This window comes from Ascaphus truei, chromosome 5 (assembly GCF_040206685.1).
Source record: "Ascaphus truei isolate aAscTru1 chromosome 5, aAscTru1.hap1, whole genome shotgun sequence".
NCBI lineage: Eukaryota > Metazoa > Chordata > Amphibia > Anura > Ascaphidae > Ascaphus > Ascaphus truei.
Window position 1 is genome coordinate 132,593,550 of NC_134487.1, and position 14,861 is coordinate 132,608,410.

The following is a 14,861-nucleotide window of genomic DNA, read 5'->3' on the forward strand; positions in this document are numbered from 1 at the left end:
GGTCCCAATGCTTTATTCATAGATACATTTTATGCACTGAGCAGAGGGCTTAAGGGTCTGGCAATTTGATTTGCTAAATATCTGACCACTATTAGTGCATTATTACAATGGGAGCCCTTTGCCTGTTCGGATCCAGCAACTCAGGGGTTAACTATGACAGCACCATTAGCAGTGACTATATAAACCCTCACTAACTCAATGGGACCTCCCCCTATGAGTTACGTGCCCTGAAGAAGCGTTCCAACGTGAAACGCGCGCGTTGGCCATACTCCCCCACACACGCGGGACGCTATCATTGTGACCGAAACACTGATTGAGACTGAGGCTGCGGTCCCAGTAATGTCTGTGACAAGCGCGCCCGGCAGGGGGGGCGGCGCGTGCACAGCGCTAACCGCGATCTGCGGTCTGACAGGGAGAGGGGAGCTTGCGACGGGAGGGGGCGTGGTCTGGGATTTGCAGGGGCGTGGCCATTACGTCACGCGGCTGGTTCGCCCTCATTGGGTGAACCGCCGGTGGGGGCGTGGCCACGCCCCCGTCGCAAGGTTTGTACTCAATTTGATTGAGTTGGGAAAAACCTTGCAGCACGGCGCGGCTGCACCTTCTGCGTGACGGTGCGTACTGGGCCCAGCCCCATTGAGGGGCGGTGCTCACGCCGTGCGCACAGGCTGTTACTGGGACCGCAGCCTGGCTCTAAGTTGCGGAGTCCCAGCGTTCTGTATTACTACCACAATTCTAATACGATCCTGTGTGCAGCTATTCAGCATTGCAGGTTCTCTTCATACAAGGGACCTCTATTCCTCACTGCTATCTATTTTTTAGGCATGTCCTCGAGCACATCAACATTGATATATTATGATCAGTGCTGATGTAGGGGACAGTGCATGCAAGAGATAGTGTTCAATAGCAACAGATTACGGTTACTTACCTTGTTGGCTCTGGTTGCGCTCGAATAGAAACACCATACATAGTTACTCATATTATGCTACAAATGCACATTGTGTCTATTTCCTTTGTAACCATCCCGGGTGGTCTCTGTAGGAAGCCGTTCAGTGTATACACTCACTCTACGAATCTACTCACGGCATTATCTATCTGCTGTGGATCTGCTTCAACTGTCAGCTGTGACCTGTCGGTGATTGAATGTAAATCCTCAGTAACCTCACAGCACAGCCGCTCACTCACATCGGGCTACTGTGCTGCTGTTGTTTGCAGCAGGCATTTAACCCATCCCACACACAGGGATACTATCCTCTTTAAGACACTCATTGCCTTCTTGATCCTTACATGCGATCATTTGATACCTATGTGATCCCTATATGTACTAACTGCCTCCCCATACTTACCCTCCGCAACAGTGAATATAATTCAAATCCCTTCTGACGGAACAAGGCTAGCTTTGGTATTTCAGTCCATATCCATCTGGTTATATCCTATTGTGTATTTCACCAACAGATATCACTGGCCGTTGAGGCAGTTTCTACTATACAGCAGTGTCTAATGCTGGCCCCTTTACTCTATTTCCCAATAGGCTGTTATATACAGCATGAGATTCTGGCTATTTGTAATGAATCTCCCATATGTATAATCAACAGAGCTGTTACAGCAATGTCACTCTGATTACAGTCACAGTCAATGCTGTTTGATTTTAAACCCCTATATTTTATATTCGTTGATGACAATAAAGAATGATTTTAATACATCCACATTACCCTCCCTGTGATTGAGTGCTCGTTTACTAGGTTTCCTTTTTCTATTGTATTGTATGTCTTTATTTATATAGCGCCATTAATGTACATAGCGCTTCACAGTAGTAATACATGTGGTAATCAAATAAATAACAGATAATATAAATAACAGATCATGGGAATAAGTGCTTTAGTCATCAAAGTAACATTAAGGAAGAGTAGTCCCTGCCCTGAGGAGCTCACAGTCTAATTGGTAGGTAGGGAGAACGTACAGAGACAGTAGGAGGGAGTTCTGGTAAGTGCGTCTGCAGGGGGCCAAGCTTTATGTATCATGTGTTCAGAATATCCACAGTGCTATTCATATGCTTCTTTAAGCAAGTGTGTCTTAAGATGGGTCTTAAAGGTGGATAGAGAGGGTGCAAGTCGGGTACTGAGGGGAAGGGCATTCCAGAGGTGTGGGGCAGTCAGTTAAAAAGGTTTTTAAGGCGGGAGAGGGCTTTAGATACAAAGGGGGTAGAAAGAAGACATCCTTGAGAAGAACGCAAGAGTCTGGATTTTTCTTCTAGTTTAAGTCAGTGGAAGTTCATGAATATTCATGAGCCTCCCAGTGACGCGTGCTCGCTCCCGGTCCCATCACGTGGTGCAGTAGGAGAAGCAGGAGGCAACGAGTGTCTTGATCTCACTGAGGTAAGGTGTTTCCCTTCTGTGTATCCCTCCTTGTATTGTATTGTATGTCTTTATATAAATATACTAGCTGAGAGACCCGGCGTTGCCCGGGAGTTAAATTTCCCGCTAGGAAAAGGGGGGGGGGGGGAGAGGGGGGAAAAGGGGGGTAGGGGAGGGACAGTGGACAGGAGGAGGGGAGGGGGGGAGGGTCAGTGGACAGGAGGAGGGGAGGGGGGAGGGACAGTGGACAGGAGGGGGGGAGGGACAGGAGGAGGGGAGGGGGGGAGGGACAGTGAACAGGAGGAGGGGAGGGGGAGGGACAGTGGACAGGAGGAGGGGAGGGACAGTGGACAGGAGGAGGGGAGGGGGGAGGGACAGTGGACAGGAGGAGGGGAGGGACAGTGGACAGTCCCTGCCCTGAGGAGCTCACAGTCTAATTGGTAGGTAGGGAGAACGTACAGAGACAGTAGCAGGGAGTTCTGGTAAGTGCGTCTGCAGGGGGCCAAGCTTTATGTATCATGTGTTCAGAATATCCACAGTGCTATTCATATGCTTCTTTAAGCAAGTGTGTCTTAAGATGGGTCTTAAAGGTGGATAGAGAGGGTGCAAGTCGGGTACTGAGGGGAAGGGCATTCCAGAGGTGTGGGGCAGTCAGTGAAAAAGGTTTAAGGCGGGAGAGGGCTTTAGATACAAAGGGGGTAGAAAGAAGACATCCTTGAGAAGAACGCAAGAGTCGGGATTTTTCTTCTAGTTTAAGTCAGTGGAAGTTCATGAATATTCATGAGCCTCCCAGTGACGCGTGCTCGCTCCCGGTCCCATCACGTGGTGCAGTAGGAGAAGCAGGAGGCAACGAGTGTCTTGATCTCACTGAGGTAAGGTTTTTCCCTTCTGTGTATCCCTCCTTGTATTGTATTGTATGTCTTTATATAAATATACTAGCTGAGAGACCCGGTGTTGCCCGGGAGTTAAATTTCCCGCTAGGAAAAGGGGGGGGGGAGAGGGGGGAAAAGGAGGGTAGGGGAGGGGGGAGGGACAGTGGACAGGAGGAGGGGAGGGTGGGAGGGACAGTGGACAGGAGGGTGGGAGGGACAGTGGACAGGAGGAGGGGATGGGGGAGGGACAGTGGACAGGAGGAGGGGAGGGGGAGGGACAGTGGACAGGAGGAGGGGAGGGGGGAGGGACAGTGGACAGGAGGAGGGCAGGGGGGGAGGGACAGTGGACAGGAGGGGGGAGGGACAGTGGACAGGAGGAGGGGATGGGGGAGGGACAGTGGACAGGAGGAGGGGAGGGACAGTGGACAGGAGGAGGAGGGGAGGAGGGGAGGGACAGTGGACAGGAGGAGGGGAGGGACAGTGGACAGGAGGAGGGGGGGACAGTGGACAGGAGCAGGGGAGGGACAGTGGACAGGAGGAGGGGGGGACAGAGGACAGGAGCAGGGGAGGGACAGTGTATTGGAGGGGGGGAGGGACAGTGGACAGGAGGAGGGGAGGGACGAGGGACAGTGGACAGGAGGAGGGGAGGGACGAGGGACAGTGGACAGAAGGAGGGGAGGGACAGTGGACAGGAGGAGGGGAGGGGGTAGGGACAGTGGACAGGAGGAGGGGAGGGGGGAGGGACAGTGGACAGGAGGAGGGGAGGGGGGGAGGGACAGTGGACAGGGGGAGGGGGGAGGGACAGTGGACAGGAGGAGGGGAGGGGGAGAGGGACAGTGGACAGGAGGAGGGGACAGTGGACAGGAGGGGGGGACAGTGGACAGGAGGGGGGGACAGTGGACAGGAGGAGGAGGGCAGTGGACAGGAGGGGGGGGCAGTGGACAGGAGGGGGGGCAGTGGACAGGAGGACAGTGTAACACACACACACACACACACACACAGTGTCACACACACACAGTGTCACACACACACACACACACACACACACACACACACACACACACACACACACACACACACACACACACACACACACACACACACACACACACACACACACACACACACTGTCACACACACACACACACACACACACACACACACACACACACACACACACACACACACACACACACACACACACACACAGTGACGCACACACACACACACACACACACACACAGTGAGACACACACCCACAGTGACACACACACACGTCACCTCTCCTTCCGGCCACCGCCATCTTAGTTAGTCCGCGAGGGAGGAAGGGGGTCTTTCCGGGCGCCGCCATCTTAGGTGCCGCGTGGCAGGTGCAGGCTGCCTGCCCACTGTCTGTCGGAGCACCAGGGGGAAGGTGAGCGGAGCACCGGGGGGGAGGTGACCGGAGCACCGGGGGGGAGGTGAGTGGAGCACCGGGGGGGAGCTGAGCGGAGCACCGGGGGGGAGCTGAGCGGAGCACCGGGGGGGAGGTGAGCGGAGCACCGGGGGGGAGGTGAGCGGAGCACCGGGGGGGAGGTGAGCGGAGCACCGGGGGGGAGGTGAGCGGAGCACCGGGGGGGAGGTGAGCGGAGCACCGTGGGGGAGCTGAGCGGAGCACCGGGGGGGAGCTGAGCGGAGCACCGGGGGGAGACACGGGGAGAGGAGGAGGTGCGTGCGGGTCACGATGACTTGGATTTCAGGCTGATGTTCGGGGAGGAAGAGGCGGAGCCTCCGGGACCGGCGGGTAAGAGACCGGGAGATGTGCTGCTAACACTGTGTATATACTAGCTGATATACCCGGAGCTGCCCGGGATTTAATGTTCTGGCTCCCCCTCTCTCTCTCCCTTCCACTGTCTCCCCCCTCTCTTTCTCCCCCGTTCACAGCAATACGCCCCCCCCCCTTCACAGCTCCGTCACCCCCCCTGTTCACAGCTGTGTTCCCCCCCCCAGTTCACATCTCCGATGGGTGGGTGGGTGACTGAGTGGGTGGGTTGGTGACTGGGTGGGTGGGATCGTGACTGGGTCGGTGAGTGAGTGGGTGACTGGGTGAGTGGGTTGGTGACTGACTGTGTGACTTTGACTGAGTGTGTGACTTTGACTGAGTGTGTGACTTTGACTGAGTGGGTGACTTTGACTGAGTGGGTGGGTGACTGACTGGGTGACTGACTGGGTGACTGACTGGGTGGGTGGGAGACTTACCTTCACCGGGTGGGTGGTGGTTCCTGGCGCTTTAACTGAGTGGGTGGGTGGGTGACTGACTGAGTGGGTGGGTGACTGACTGACTGGGTGACTGACTGGGTGGGTGGTGGTTCCTGGCGGCAGACAGCTCCCCTCCTGGCCCTGATATTTCCGTGGCATGCAGGGGGGCAAGAGTGGCAGGCTGGGGTAGGAGGGCCGCGCCGCGCTTCCCTTCCATTCCATTCCTCGTTGGGAGCGAGGGGGGAGGAGCCTGTAGTTGGCGGCTGGGGCAAGAGGGCAAGGGCGAGGGTGAGTGCCGCGCCGCGCCGTCCGTGAGCCGGTGCAGGGCGGTGAGGGTGAGGGCCGCGCCGCGCTTCCCCTCCGTCCGTGAGCCGGTGCAGGGTGGTGAGGGTGTGGGCCGCGCTTCCCCTCCGTCCGGGAGCCAGGGTGGTGAGGGTGAGGGCCGCGCCGCGCTTCCCCTCCGTCCGGGAGCCGGTGCAGGGCGGTGAGGGTGAGGGCCGCGCCACGCTTCCTCTCTGTCCGGGAGCCGGGGCAGTGAGGGCCGCGCCTCCCCTCCGTCCGGGAGCCAGGGTGGTGAGGGTGAGGGCCGCGCCGCGCTTCCCCTCCGTCCGGGAGCCGGTGCAGGGCGGTGAGGGTGAGGGCCGCGCCACGCTTCCTCTCTGTCCGGGAGCCGGGGCAGTGAGGGCCGCGCCTCCCCTCCGTCCGGGAGCCGGGGCGGTGAGGGCCGCGCTTCCCCTCCATCCGGGAGCAGGTGCAGGGCGGTGATGGTGGGGGGTGGGGTGTGTGTGTGTGTGTGTGGGGGGGGGAGGGGTGTGTCTCTCTGCGGGTGAGAAGAGAGTGGCGGTTGGGTGACGTCATAGAGGCACCAATCTGAGGCCAGAGGCTGAGGACCAATCAGATTCTCCGCATCTAGCACCAGACTCACAACATTCACTTTTATTATATATAGATGCAGTGGAAGTGTATTGTGTGTGTATTTACTTACACACTCACTCCACATTTCAATAACATACGTATACATCTAAATAATATTCACATATACACATTTGCTATGTAACATGGCCTTCCGGCAGTTACTTCTTGTTCTGGGCTTTTCCTCAGCCAGTCCTGTTAGAACAGGCAGTGGAAAGGTTAATTCCTTCAAAAAGCCTGTTTGTGTATTCAGCTTTGAATATGTAGCCATATTCAAGGGCAGGCTTTGCAACATGAGGCTGTCAATCAAAGGATTGGATATTGGTTGGAACGCCCCTTGCTGTGTGTGGGCCAATCTGTATCCGACTTTGTCTTGTAATGATTCAACGTTAGAGACACTCCCCTGAGATGTCCAAATTGAGACACACCTCCTAAATTAAGTTATCAGTTAGTGAAATCAGTTAGTGAGTTAGTCTGAGGATTGGAGACTTCAGAGAGAGAAGTACAGAGAAGAGTTCTCTCCCTCTTACCCCCACCTGGGTAAGGAGGGAGGGGAATTATGCTGCTATGAGCAGGAAGAGAGAGAGAGAGAGCTGAGCAGGGCCTATGCATGCAGAGAGACAATGCTGTGTATTATGCTGTATGCTGCTCTGCTGAATAAAGATCAACAAGAAAGAGATACTGCTGTGTGGAATCCCTGTCTTTGGTGAATGAGTGTCAGTGGGGGGTCCCTCCTTTGAACATCCCAGAGGATCCCTACTGGCTGGAGGCGCTGCTACCACCCAGAGAATGATCCAACCCAGGTAACCTGTCTCAACCCCTGTCCCTGTCCTGGCTATCCCCACACCACCGCGGAGCCTCAGTCCTCCCGTTACCTGCAGGTTCAGCACCAAAACCCCTGTGTAACCAGCAAAGGAGTGTACCCCTCCAGATCACTTAGAGGCGGATGGGATAAAAGGGTTACAGTTGGAGGCGCTGCTGAGATGAACTGCTCCCCAGGAAAGGACAGGTTTTACCAACGGGACAGGTTTTCAGAAGCAGGTGAACCACACAGCGGTGTCAGAGAACTTTGCAGCAGCTCACAGACTTTCCAGAGAGGGGATCTCTCCCTGAAGCTTCCCCAGGGAGGGGCTCACCCCGAAATGGACATGTTCTATGTGGGGCAATTCCTTGGTGGCTATGTGCCAGGGAGCGTGGTGACCCACATATAGTCACCAGCCTGTGGGGCGGACTCCCTGGACGGCTATGGCCAGGGAGTGTGGATACCCGCATACACGCCCGCCTGGCGGAATAGGTTTGGGGCGACTCCCTGAGGGGGCTATGGCTCAGGGAGCGTGGTACCCTGCCTATACTGAGTAACCCGGAAAAGGATGGGGAATATCGGGTCCCTGAAGCTACACCAGGGAGCCTGCAAGCCCATCCTGGCACTGCAGTTAGGGCGACCCCCTAGGGGGCTATGGATCTGGGGGGTGTGGATACCTTTCTGTAACCCCCAACGTGGTCATGGCGAGATGGGGACAGGGCCTCTGCGGTGAGATCAGAGACCCCTGTGCACCCAGGCAATAACAGGACTATTGCTGTAATGGTTCGGGAGGCGCCCCCTGAAGCTACCCCAGGGCGCGTGGTACTCTGCAAGAAAAGGAAAATTGTGCTTTACTTTGCGTGGCCCCTTATGGAAGAAAGTGGGTCATGCCTGTCTCACAAGTCCTCACGGGATGGTGGTTTTACTCTCAAGGAGACCGTGTGGTGATGGACTTTGTGCGTTTAAAATGGGGGCTCCAGATCACTGGGGGCCGCATGGACTCTTATTTACCTCAAAATGGCGCTTCCCGCCTTACCAGGGAAGCCATGTGCTTTTCTGCAAAAGCTATCTTCACTTGCAAGCTTTTGCTGACCTACAGTTTGCAGAAACATCGAGAACCACTGAAATCCCTCCCTCTTTGCTTGCTCTGGATTGGACTATACTGATTACCAGGGGGAGGAGCTGGGTGTGCCTTGAAGGAGCACACAGGAAGTGAGGAGCCAGATACAAGTGCACTTCAGAGACAGCAGTCGTGCCTTTACTGTTGTCTGCTGCCTACACCTATGGAGAATCAAGGACAGTTCCATGAATTGACCGGAGGAGTCCTAGTCATTAGGGACTCCCTTGAGAACCAACTGCTCGGGATCTGCCCGTTATGTAACTGCCCAGGCGGCTCCCTTCAGCTGCTGGGAAGTTGCTCCGCTTGTGGTGTACCTTATCTGCGGGCTAGGACAGATGGCCCCACTGAACAAGACCTTGCAATGAGCACTGGGGAACTGCGCACCTTATACACCTTGGTGCGTAAGTTGTCCCAGTTGACTCAAGCATCTGCTGACGACGCTGCACACCATTACATCGCAATGGTGTATGAACTCTTTTACCCAGATCTACAAGTGGTGTCGACTTACCCCTCATCCAGGTCAAGCATGGACCTCCCCATCATCCGGCATGGCGGCCGGAAGGAAGGTTCCCTGCTTGGGCCCACTGCCTGGGTAACCGCATTCAACAGAATACCTGATCCTCCAGCTCCGGAGCCGTCTGCGCCTGTGCCAGTGGAGCTGAGTGATCTGCCTGCCGAGACATGCGGTACCGCCTCACGCCCATACTGTGAGGTGCGTTCTACTGCCGCTCCGGTAAGCCGCTCCGACAGGGAGGAACCCTCCGTCGAGCCTGCTGTTCCAGCCACCCCAGAGGTATCGGCCGATACCTCCCACGTACCCGATGTTACTGTGAACAGACTTGCTGCTGCCGATGGCGGTGAGTCGCTTGTTCTATCTTCAGATCCCCGCTGGGATCAAGCCCAGAAAGCTGCGGAGCTGTACCTGCGGCGCCAGCAGGAGATGTGCGAGGCCGTGCTCGCGCTCTCTCCTACATGCGAGCTGCGGAACGCCACTATGACTTGATGCTGTTGCAGAGTCCACTGATGGGAGAAGTGCCGGCACCACCCCTGATGACTGCATCCACTCTGCTACCGTTGCTGCTCCACCACCGGGAGATGAGAAGGCCGCTGAGTCACCCGGCCGGGTGAGCTCAAGAGATATCCAGGCCGCTCCGGTGAGTGCTACCATTCTGAATGATCCTTTCCTCCTGCCATGCAGGGAGCAGAAGGAATCCCGAAACGCTCACCAGGCCCAAGAGCTGGCTGTAGCCCGCTACGTTAAGGCCAAAGGGAGGGACAAATTGAACTTCACTCAGGACTGTGCCATTGCTCCTTCCGGGGAGAGTTCACTGAATTAGCCCCCTCGAGACTTTGGTGAGGCCCCCTTGCCACCGGCGGCCCCAGTCCCTGAGTCATCTGCCCCTTCTGCCTGCCTTCCCTTTCAGTCACCAGTCCCAAGATACGACCCCTGACCCCCAGGACTTTAACACCAGTGAGTCCCGTGGCTCCAAATGAACACTATGATGTATTGTCCAATATGCCTGTGTCACTTTTGGAGGGTGTTGTTCAGTGGGGGGATTCTGATGATGAGGGGATGTGCTAAGCAAATTCTGAAAATGTACTGTCTCCTTTTAGAGAGGAGGCAGAAGGAACCCCTATGTGGATGGTCCTCTGTTCTGGGTGCTACCTGGCACTGCCACTGATAGGGGCCTAATAACGTTTAGCCGTGCAGCGCGAGTAATAGTGCACAGGTTCAGGAAGATGGGATATGAGTTTCCATATCTTCCTGAGAAATTGATGAGAACTGTAGAAACTCACCGCCTAGAGTGGGTGAAAGAGGCCATAATTGCCCACCTTGGGACCTATGCAAGAGATCCCCCTTATGTGGATCTAGATAGAGCTCCACAACTTCTAAAATTATGGATGATAGGCCGAGATATCTACCTAGACAGGGTGGAGTATATCTCAGAATATGGTAAACGCAGGTGCTATTCTGTGAAAGTACCTGATGACAATGGTAAACTGGTCAGGAAGCCTGACCCCGCTCATTATTATTAATTAATTAATTCTCTATTAATGCATTTTCTCTTACTACAGAGGTAGTAAATGTTCTGTTCATTCACTGTGTGTCATGTTGTATCATGTATCTGTGATATACAGTGTTATGTCGGTCCTGTTAGCTTAAATGTACAGGGATGCATTTCAGCTTATGTTGAAATTACAAGTGTTGCCCAGCGAGGTAAGGTTATACCTTCTGTAGTCCCAAGCCGGGACGGTTGGGGTTTTACCAGAGGGAGAATGTAACATGGCCTTCCAGCAGTTACTTCTTGTTCTGGGCTTTTCCTCTGTCAGTCCTGTTAGAACAGGCAATGGAAAGGTTAATTCCTTCAAAAAGCCTGTTTGTGTATTCAACTTTGAATATGTAGCCATATTCAAGGGCGGGCCTTGCACATGAGGTTTGTCAATCAAAGGGGTGGATATTGGTTGTAACACCCCCTGCTGTGTGTGGGCCAATCTGTATCCGACTTTGTCTTGTAATGATTCAACGTTAGAGACACTCCCCTGAGATGTCCAAATTGAGACACACCTCCTAAATTAAGTTATCAGTTAGTGAAATCAGTTAGTGAGTTAGTCTGAGGATTGGAGACTTCAGAGAGAGAAGTACAGAGAAGAGTTCTCTCCCTCTTACCCCCACCTGGATAAGGAGGGAGGGGAATTATGCTGCTATGAGCAGGAAGAGAGAGAGAGAGAGCTGAGCAGGGCCTATGCATGCAGAGAGACAATGCTGTGTATCATGCTGTATGCTGCTCTGCTGAATAAAGATCAACAAGAAAGAGATACTGCTGTGTGGAATCCCTGTCTTTGGTGAATGAGGAGTGTCAGTGGGGGTCCCTCCTCTGAAGATCCCAGAGGATCCCTACTGGCTGGAGGCGCTGCTACCACCCAGAGAATGATCCAACCCAGGTAACCTGTCTGATCCCCTGTCCCTGTCCTGGCTCTCCCCACACCACCGCGGAGCCTCAGCCCTCCTGTTACCTGCAGGTTCAGCACCAAAACCCCTGTGTAACCAGCAAAGGAGTGTACCCCTCCAGATCACTTAGAGGCGGATGGGATAAAAGGGTTGCAGCTGTAAATGGAATTATTACAATTTTACATTATATAAACGTTCAATGAATGGAATAAACAATAAATTAAATTAAAATAAGTTTGAAATCACCTATCCGAGCTGCTATGCATGACTGATCTCTTTTCTCCAGCTTCTTTGAATGTACTATGAGGATGTGACCAGGAACTAACAAGACACTCATGCTAGTGCACGTTTAGAAAGAGGGAGGTCAGGGCTCACAAAGGGGTGTGCCAGGGCTTGTGACAGGCCATGAAGGGGCAGTGCCTTAGTAAATGGTTGTTAAAATAGAATACAAGAAAATTGGTCTTTCAAAGTTGTTTTTTTTAAAACAGAAAATGCTACAAGTATTTTTTCTTACTACAGAACTGATTTATTAAAAAAAAAAAAAAAAAAACATGCAGGATATTGCCTGAACTGCAGCTTTAAGATTAAGATAATCAATTGACCAACAACCATTCACGATAAAAGTGTACAAAAAGATATGTTGTGTTGTTCAGTTGTACTGAAACCGCCATTTCAATATCAGCATCTGGTTATATATGATGTTTAGTAGTAAAAGCTTTTTTTTTAAAGTATTTGTTCTATGAAAAGTTGCATTCACTTATAACCGAGGCAGTGTGGCCCACATTTACTAAGCAGTCTTCTGCTATAAGACACCTTCTGATGATGCTGGAAGACACCACAGTTCATTGACTTAAATCAACTGGAAGGTGTCTATCAGCGCTGGAGCGTGCCCTGCGGCAGAAGACTGCATAGTATATATGGCCCCGCATGCCTTGTGTATACAGGAATCATGCAAATGTACAGAGGTTTCCTGTTCTTGGTAATTGAGGAGTTACTCACAGTTGTTCGCAGTTCTTTTATGCCATTTTTCAAACTTTTCTTCTGGTTCGTATACTTCTGTGTTTCTTTCTTTACAGCCTTTTAATAAAATAAGTGAGTGCGTTACATGAAGATGAATACTAATGTTACAGTATTATTTGAGGAACCCGTCTCCTTACATTGATTGAGTATTGTAATATTTCCCTTACAATCATTGAGCAAATATAATGTATTACTTTAAATCAACATATCACCTTCATACCATCAAAGAGTAATTCTTCACTAGCCTAGGTAGCCTCACTGAAGGGAAAATGACCACTTTGTTTATTTTTATCATGTGGTATGTGGTATGGTCTTTTTATTTGCAGGTTTTCAATGGCCTATGGTCGATACCCAGTTTTGGCGAATTGTCATTCATAAAGATGGGCGGTTCTTAGGTGTGTTGGGGGTGAGGTGAAGGTTGTTTGGGTTGCTAAAGCGGGTAGATACCCATGGCAGGTGGCTAGGCTACATGGAGGGAAGCATGTGGGGGGTTAACCCCTAGTCAATAGTAAGGGTTTGCCAAGAAATGGCTTACCAGCCTCTTATAGTATGCAAAGCGTGGCAATTTGTGTAGTCCTATTTTGCCTATGTATGTGGTGGCTATTATATATTATATACATAGGTGAGATAGGCCTAGGTAAAAATCGGCAATAGAAATAGAAACAAACAAGTGCGCAAAAGAAAATAAACCTCTATGTAAGTGTACACGTGATGTTAATTAATTAGATATATATCACACACCCAAAGAACCAATATTGTGGTTGATAAGTGGTACAAATAAACTGGTGTTACCAATATAGAAGAGCGTCTGCTGCTGAGTAAAGGGTAGCCCAAGACCCTGAAATCTACAAACAACAAAACAAAACAAAGCGCAAAACGATCATCGTGAAGTAGTAAAAAACAGTGTTTATAAAATACGTAGTTCAAGGTTAAGCGTACATCAGGTAAGATTTAAACAGGCACATGAAGCTACACCGTAGCTGTTACCAATAACTGCGACCGGGAACTGCAAAGGATTCTCCCATCAAGGATCTCACTTCCTCTCCCGCACGATCAGCTGGGGTAAAGCAGCCGCCACAGTACCAGTATGTACGTGTGTTGACGCAGTCTCAGAGTCCAGCTTATTGCGTCAATGCGCCCGGTGGAGCCAGAGAGTAATCGGCTCAATCCTGTGAGGCAGCGTGCATCATCCTGTCTCCACACCTCACTGCGCGTCCGCGTTGGTTGATGACGTCACGGCGCATGCGCCGAAGGTGGCAAATCAATCTTGTAGCTTAAAGCATGTGATTCAAAGGCACACGCTACTGATAAACCTCAACTCAAAATAGATATAAATAAAAGGTTGAGTGGTATCTTTCCAACGCGTTTTGTATCTTCAGTTTCCATGAAGAAGTGGCCCATAGAGCTACGAAACGCGTTGGAAAGATACCACTCAACCTTTTATTTATATCTATTTTGAGTTGAGGTTTATCAGTAGCGTGTGCCTTTGAATCGCATGCTTTAAGCTACAAGATTGATTTGCCTCCTTCGGCGCATGCGCCGTGATATCATCAACCTACGCGGACGCGCAGTGAGATGTGGAGACAGGATGATGCACGCTGCCTCACAGGATTGAGCCGATTACTCTCTGGCTCCACCGGGCGCATTGACGCAATAAGCTGGACTCTGAGACTGCGTCAACACACGTACATACTGGTACTGTGGCGGCTGCTTTACCCCAGCTGATCGTGCGGGAGAGGAAGTGAGATCCTTGATGGGAGAATCCTTTGCAGTTCCCGGGTGCAGTTATTGGTAACAGCTACGGTGTAGCTTCATGTGCCTGTTTAAATCTTACCTGATGTACGCTTAACCTTGAACTACCAATTTTATAAACACTGTTTTTTACTACTTCACGATGAGCGTTTTGCGCTTTGTTTTGTTGTTTGTAAAAATCGGCAAGAGCCTGCCAGATATCAGTGTTTAGTGAATAGCATGTGAATAAGTAATTTGGCGTTAATGACGTATTTGCATAAGCTGCATTAAAAATAACAGCAACAAATCACCGCTGTAAGAAGCCCCTTGTCACTGATTTAGTGCGGCGATATGGCCTTAGTGAATAGGTCGATCATTTTTGGGGGGGAGTTAGAACATCTGATAAATCCAATGTATTTATTTATCATTAATGTAAAGAAAATGCCAACAATTCTAAATGAATTATTTCTGGGGATAATAAGCTCTGCCTTCATCTACCATTGTCTCCATGGTGACGAAGGTGTATGGACCAAGTTCTACGGGGAAGAGATTCCATTTACTTTTGTGCCTGGTAGATTCATGCCAGTATATTATTATAATTCCCGGTATTCAAATCTATTCTGCACAGCAATGCATCATAGGTGTTGCTATGCAAGTAGAAATATAAATTTCCTCAATTATTCGATGTATTTTTTCTTTTGCTTGCTCATGAAAAAATGCACCCAGATGTAGATCACCCTTTCATTTAATACTTCTTCCGCTGGTACCTGTGTCAAATGCAAGCACCTTAATGAAATACAGTAGGGTGACGCACCTTGATAAATGAACAGGCTCACATGTAAAATCTCTCTCCTTTATGGCGTAT

General features: G+C 51.4%; 1 protein-coding gene across 1 annotated transcript in view; it reads right to left on the reverse strand.

Moving 5' to 3' along the window:
• CFAP43 (cilia and flagella associated protein 43) overlaps window positions 1–14,861 on the reverse strand; it is a 127,229-nt gene that overhangs the window by 36,068 nt on the left and 76,300 nt on the right. Inside the window, exon 19 of the mRNA XM_075600874.1 lies at window positions 12,245–12,322. Coding sequence (XP_075456989.1) covers window positions 12,245–12,322 — 78 coding nt within the window. The remainder of the gene's footprint in view (window positions 1–12,244; window positions 12,323–14,861) is intronic.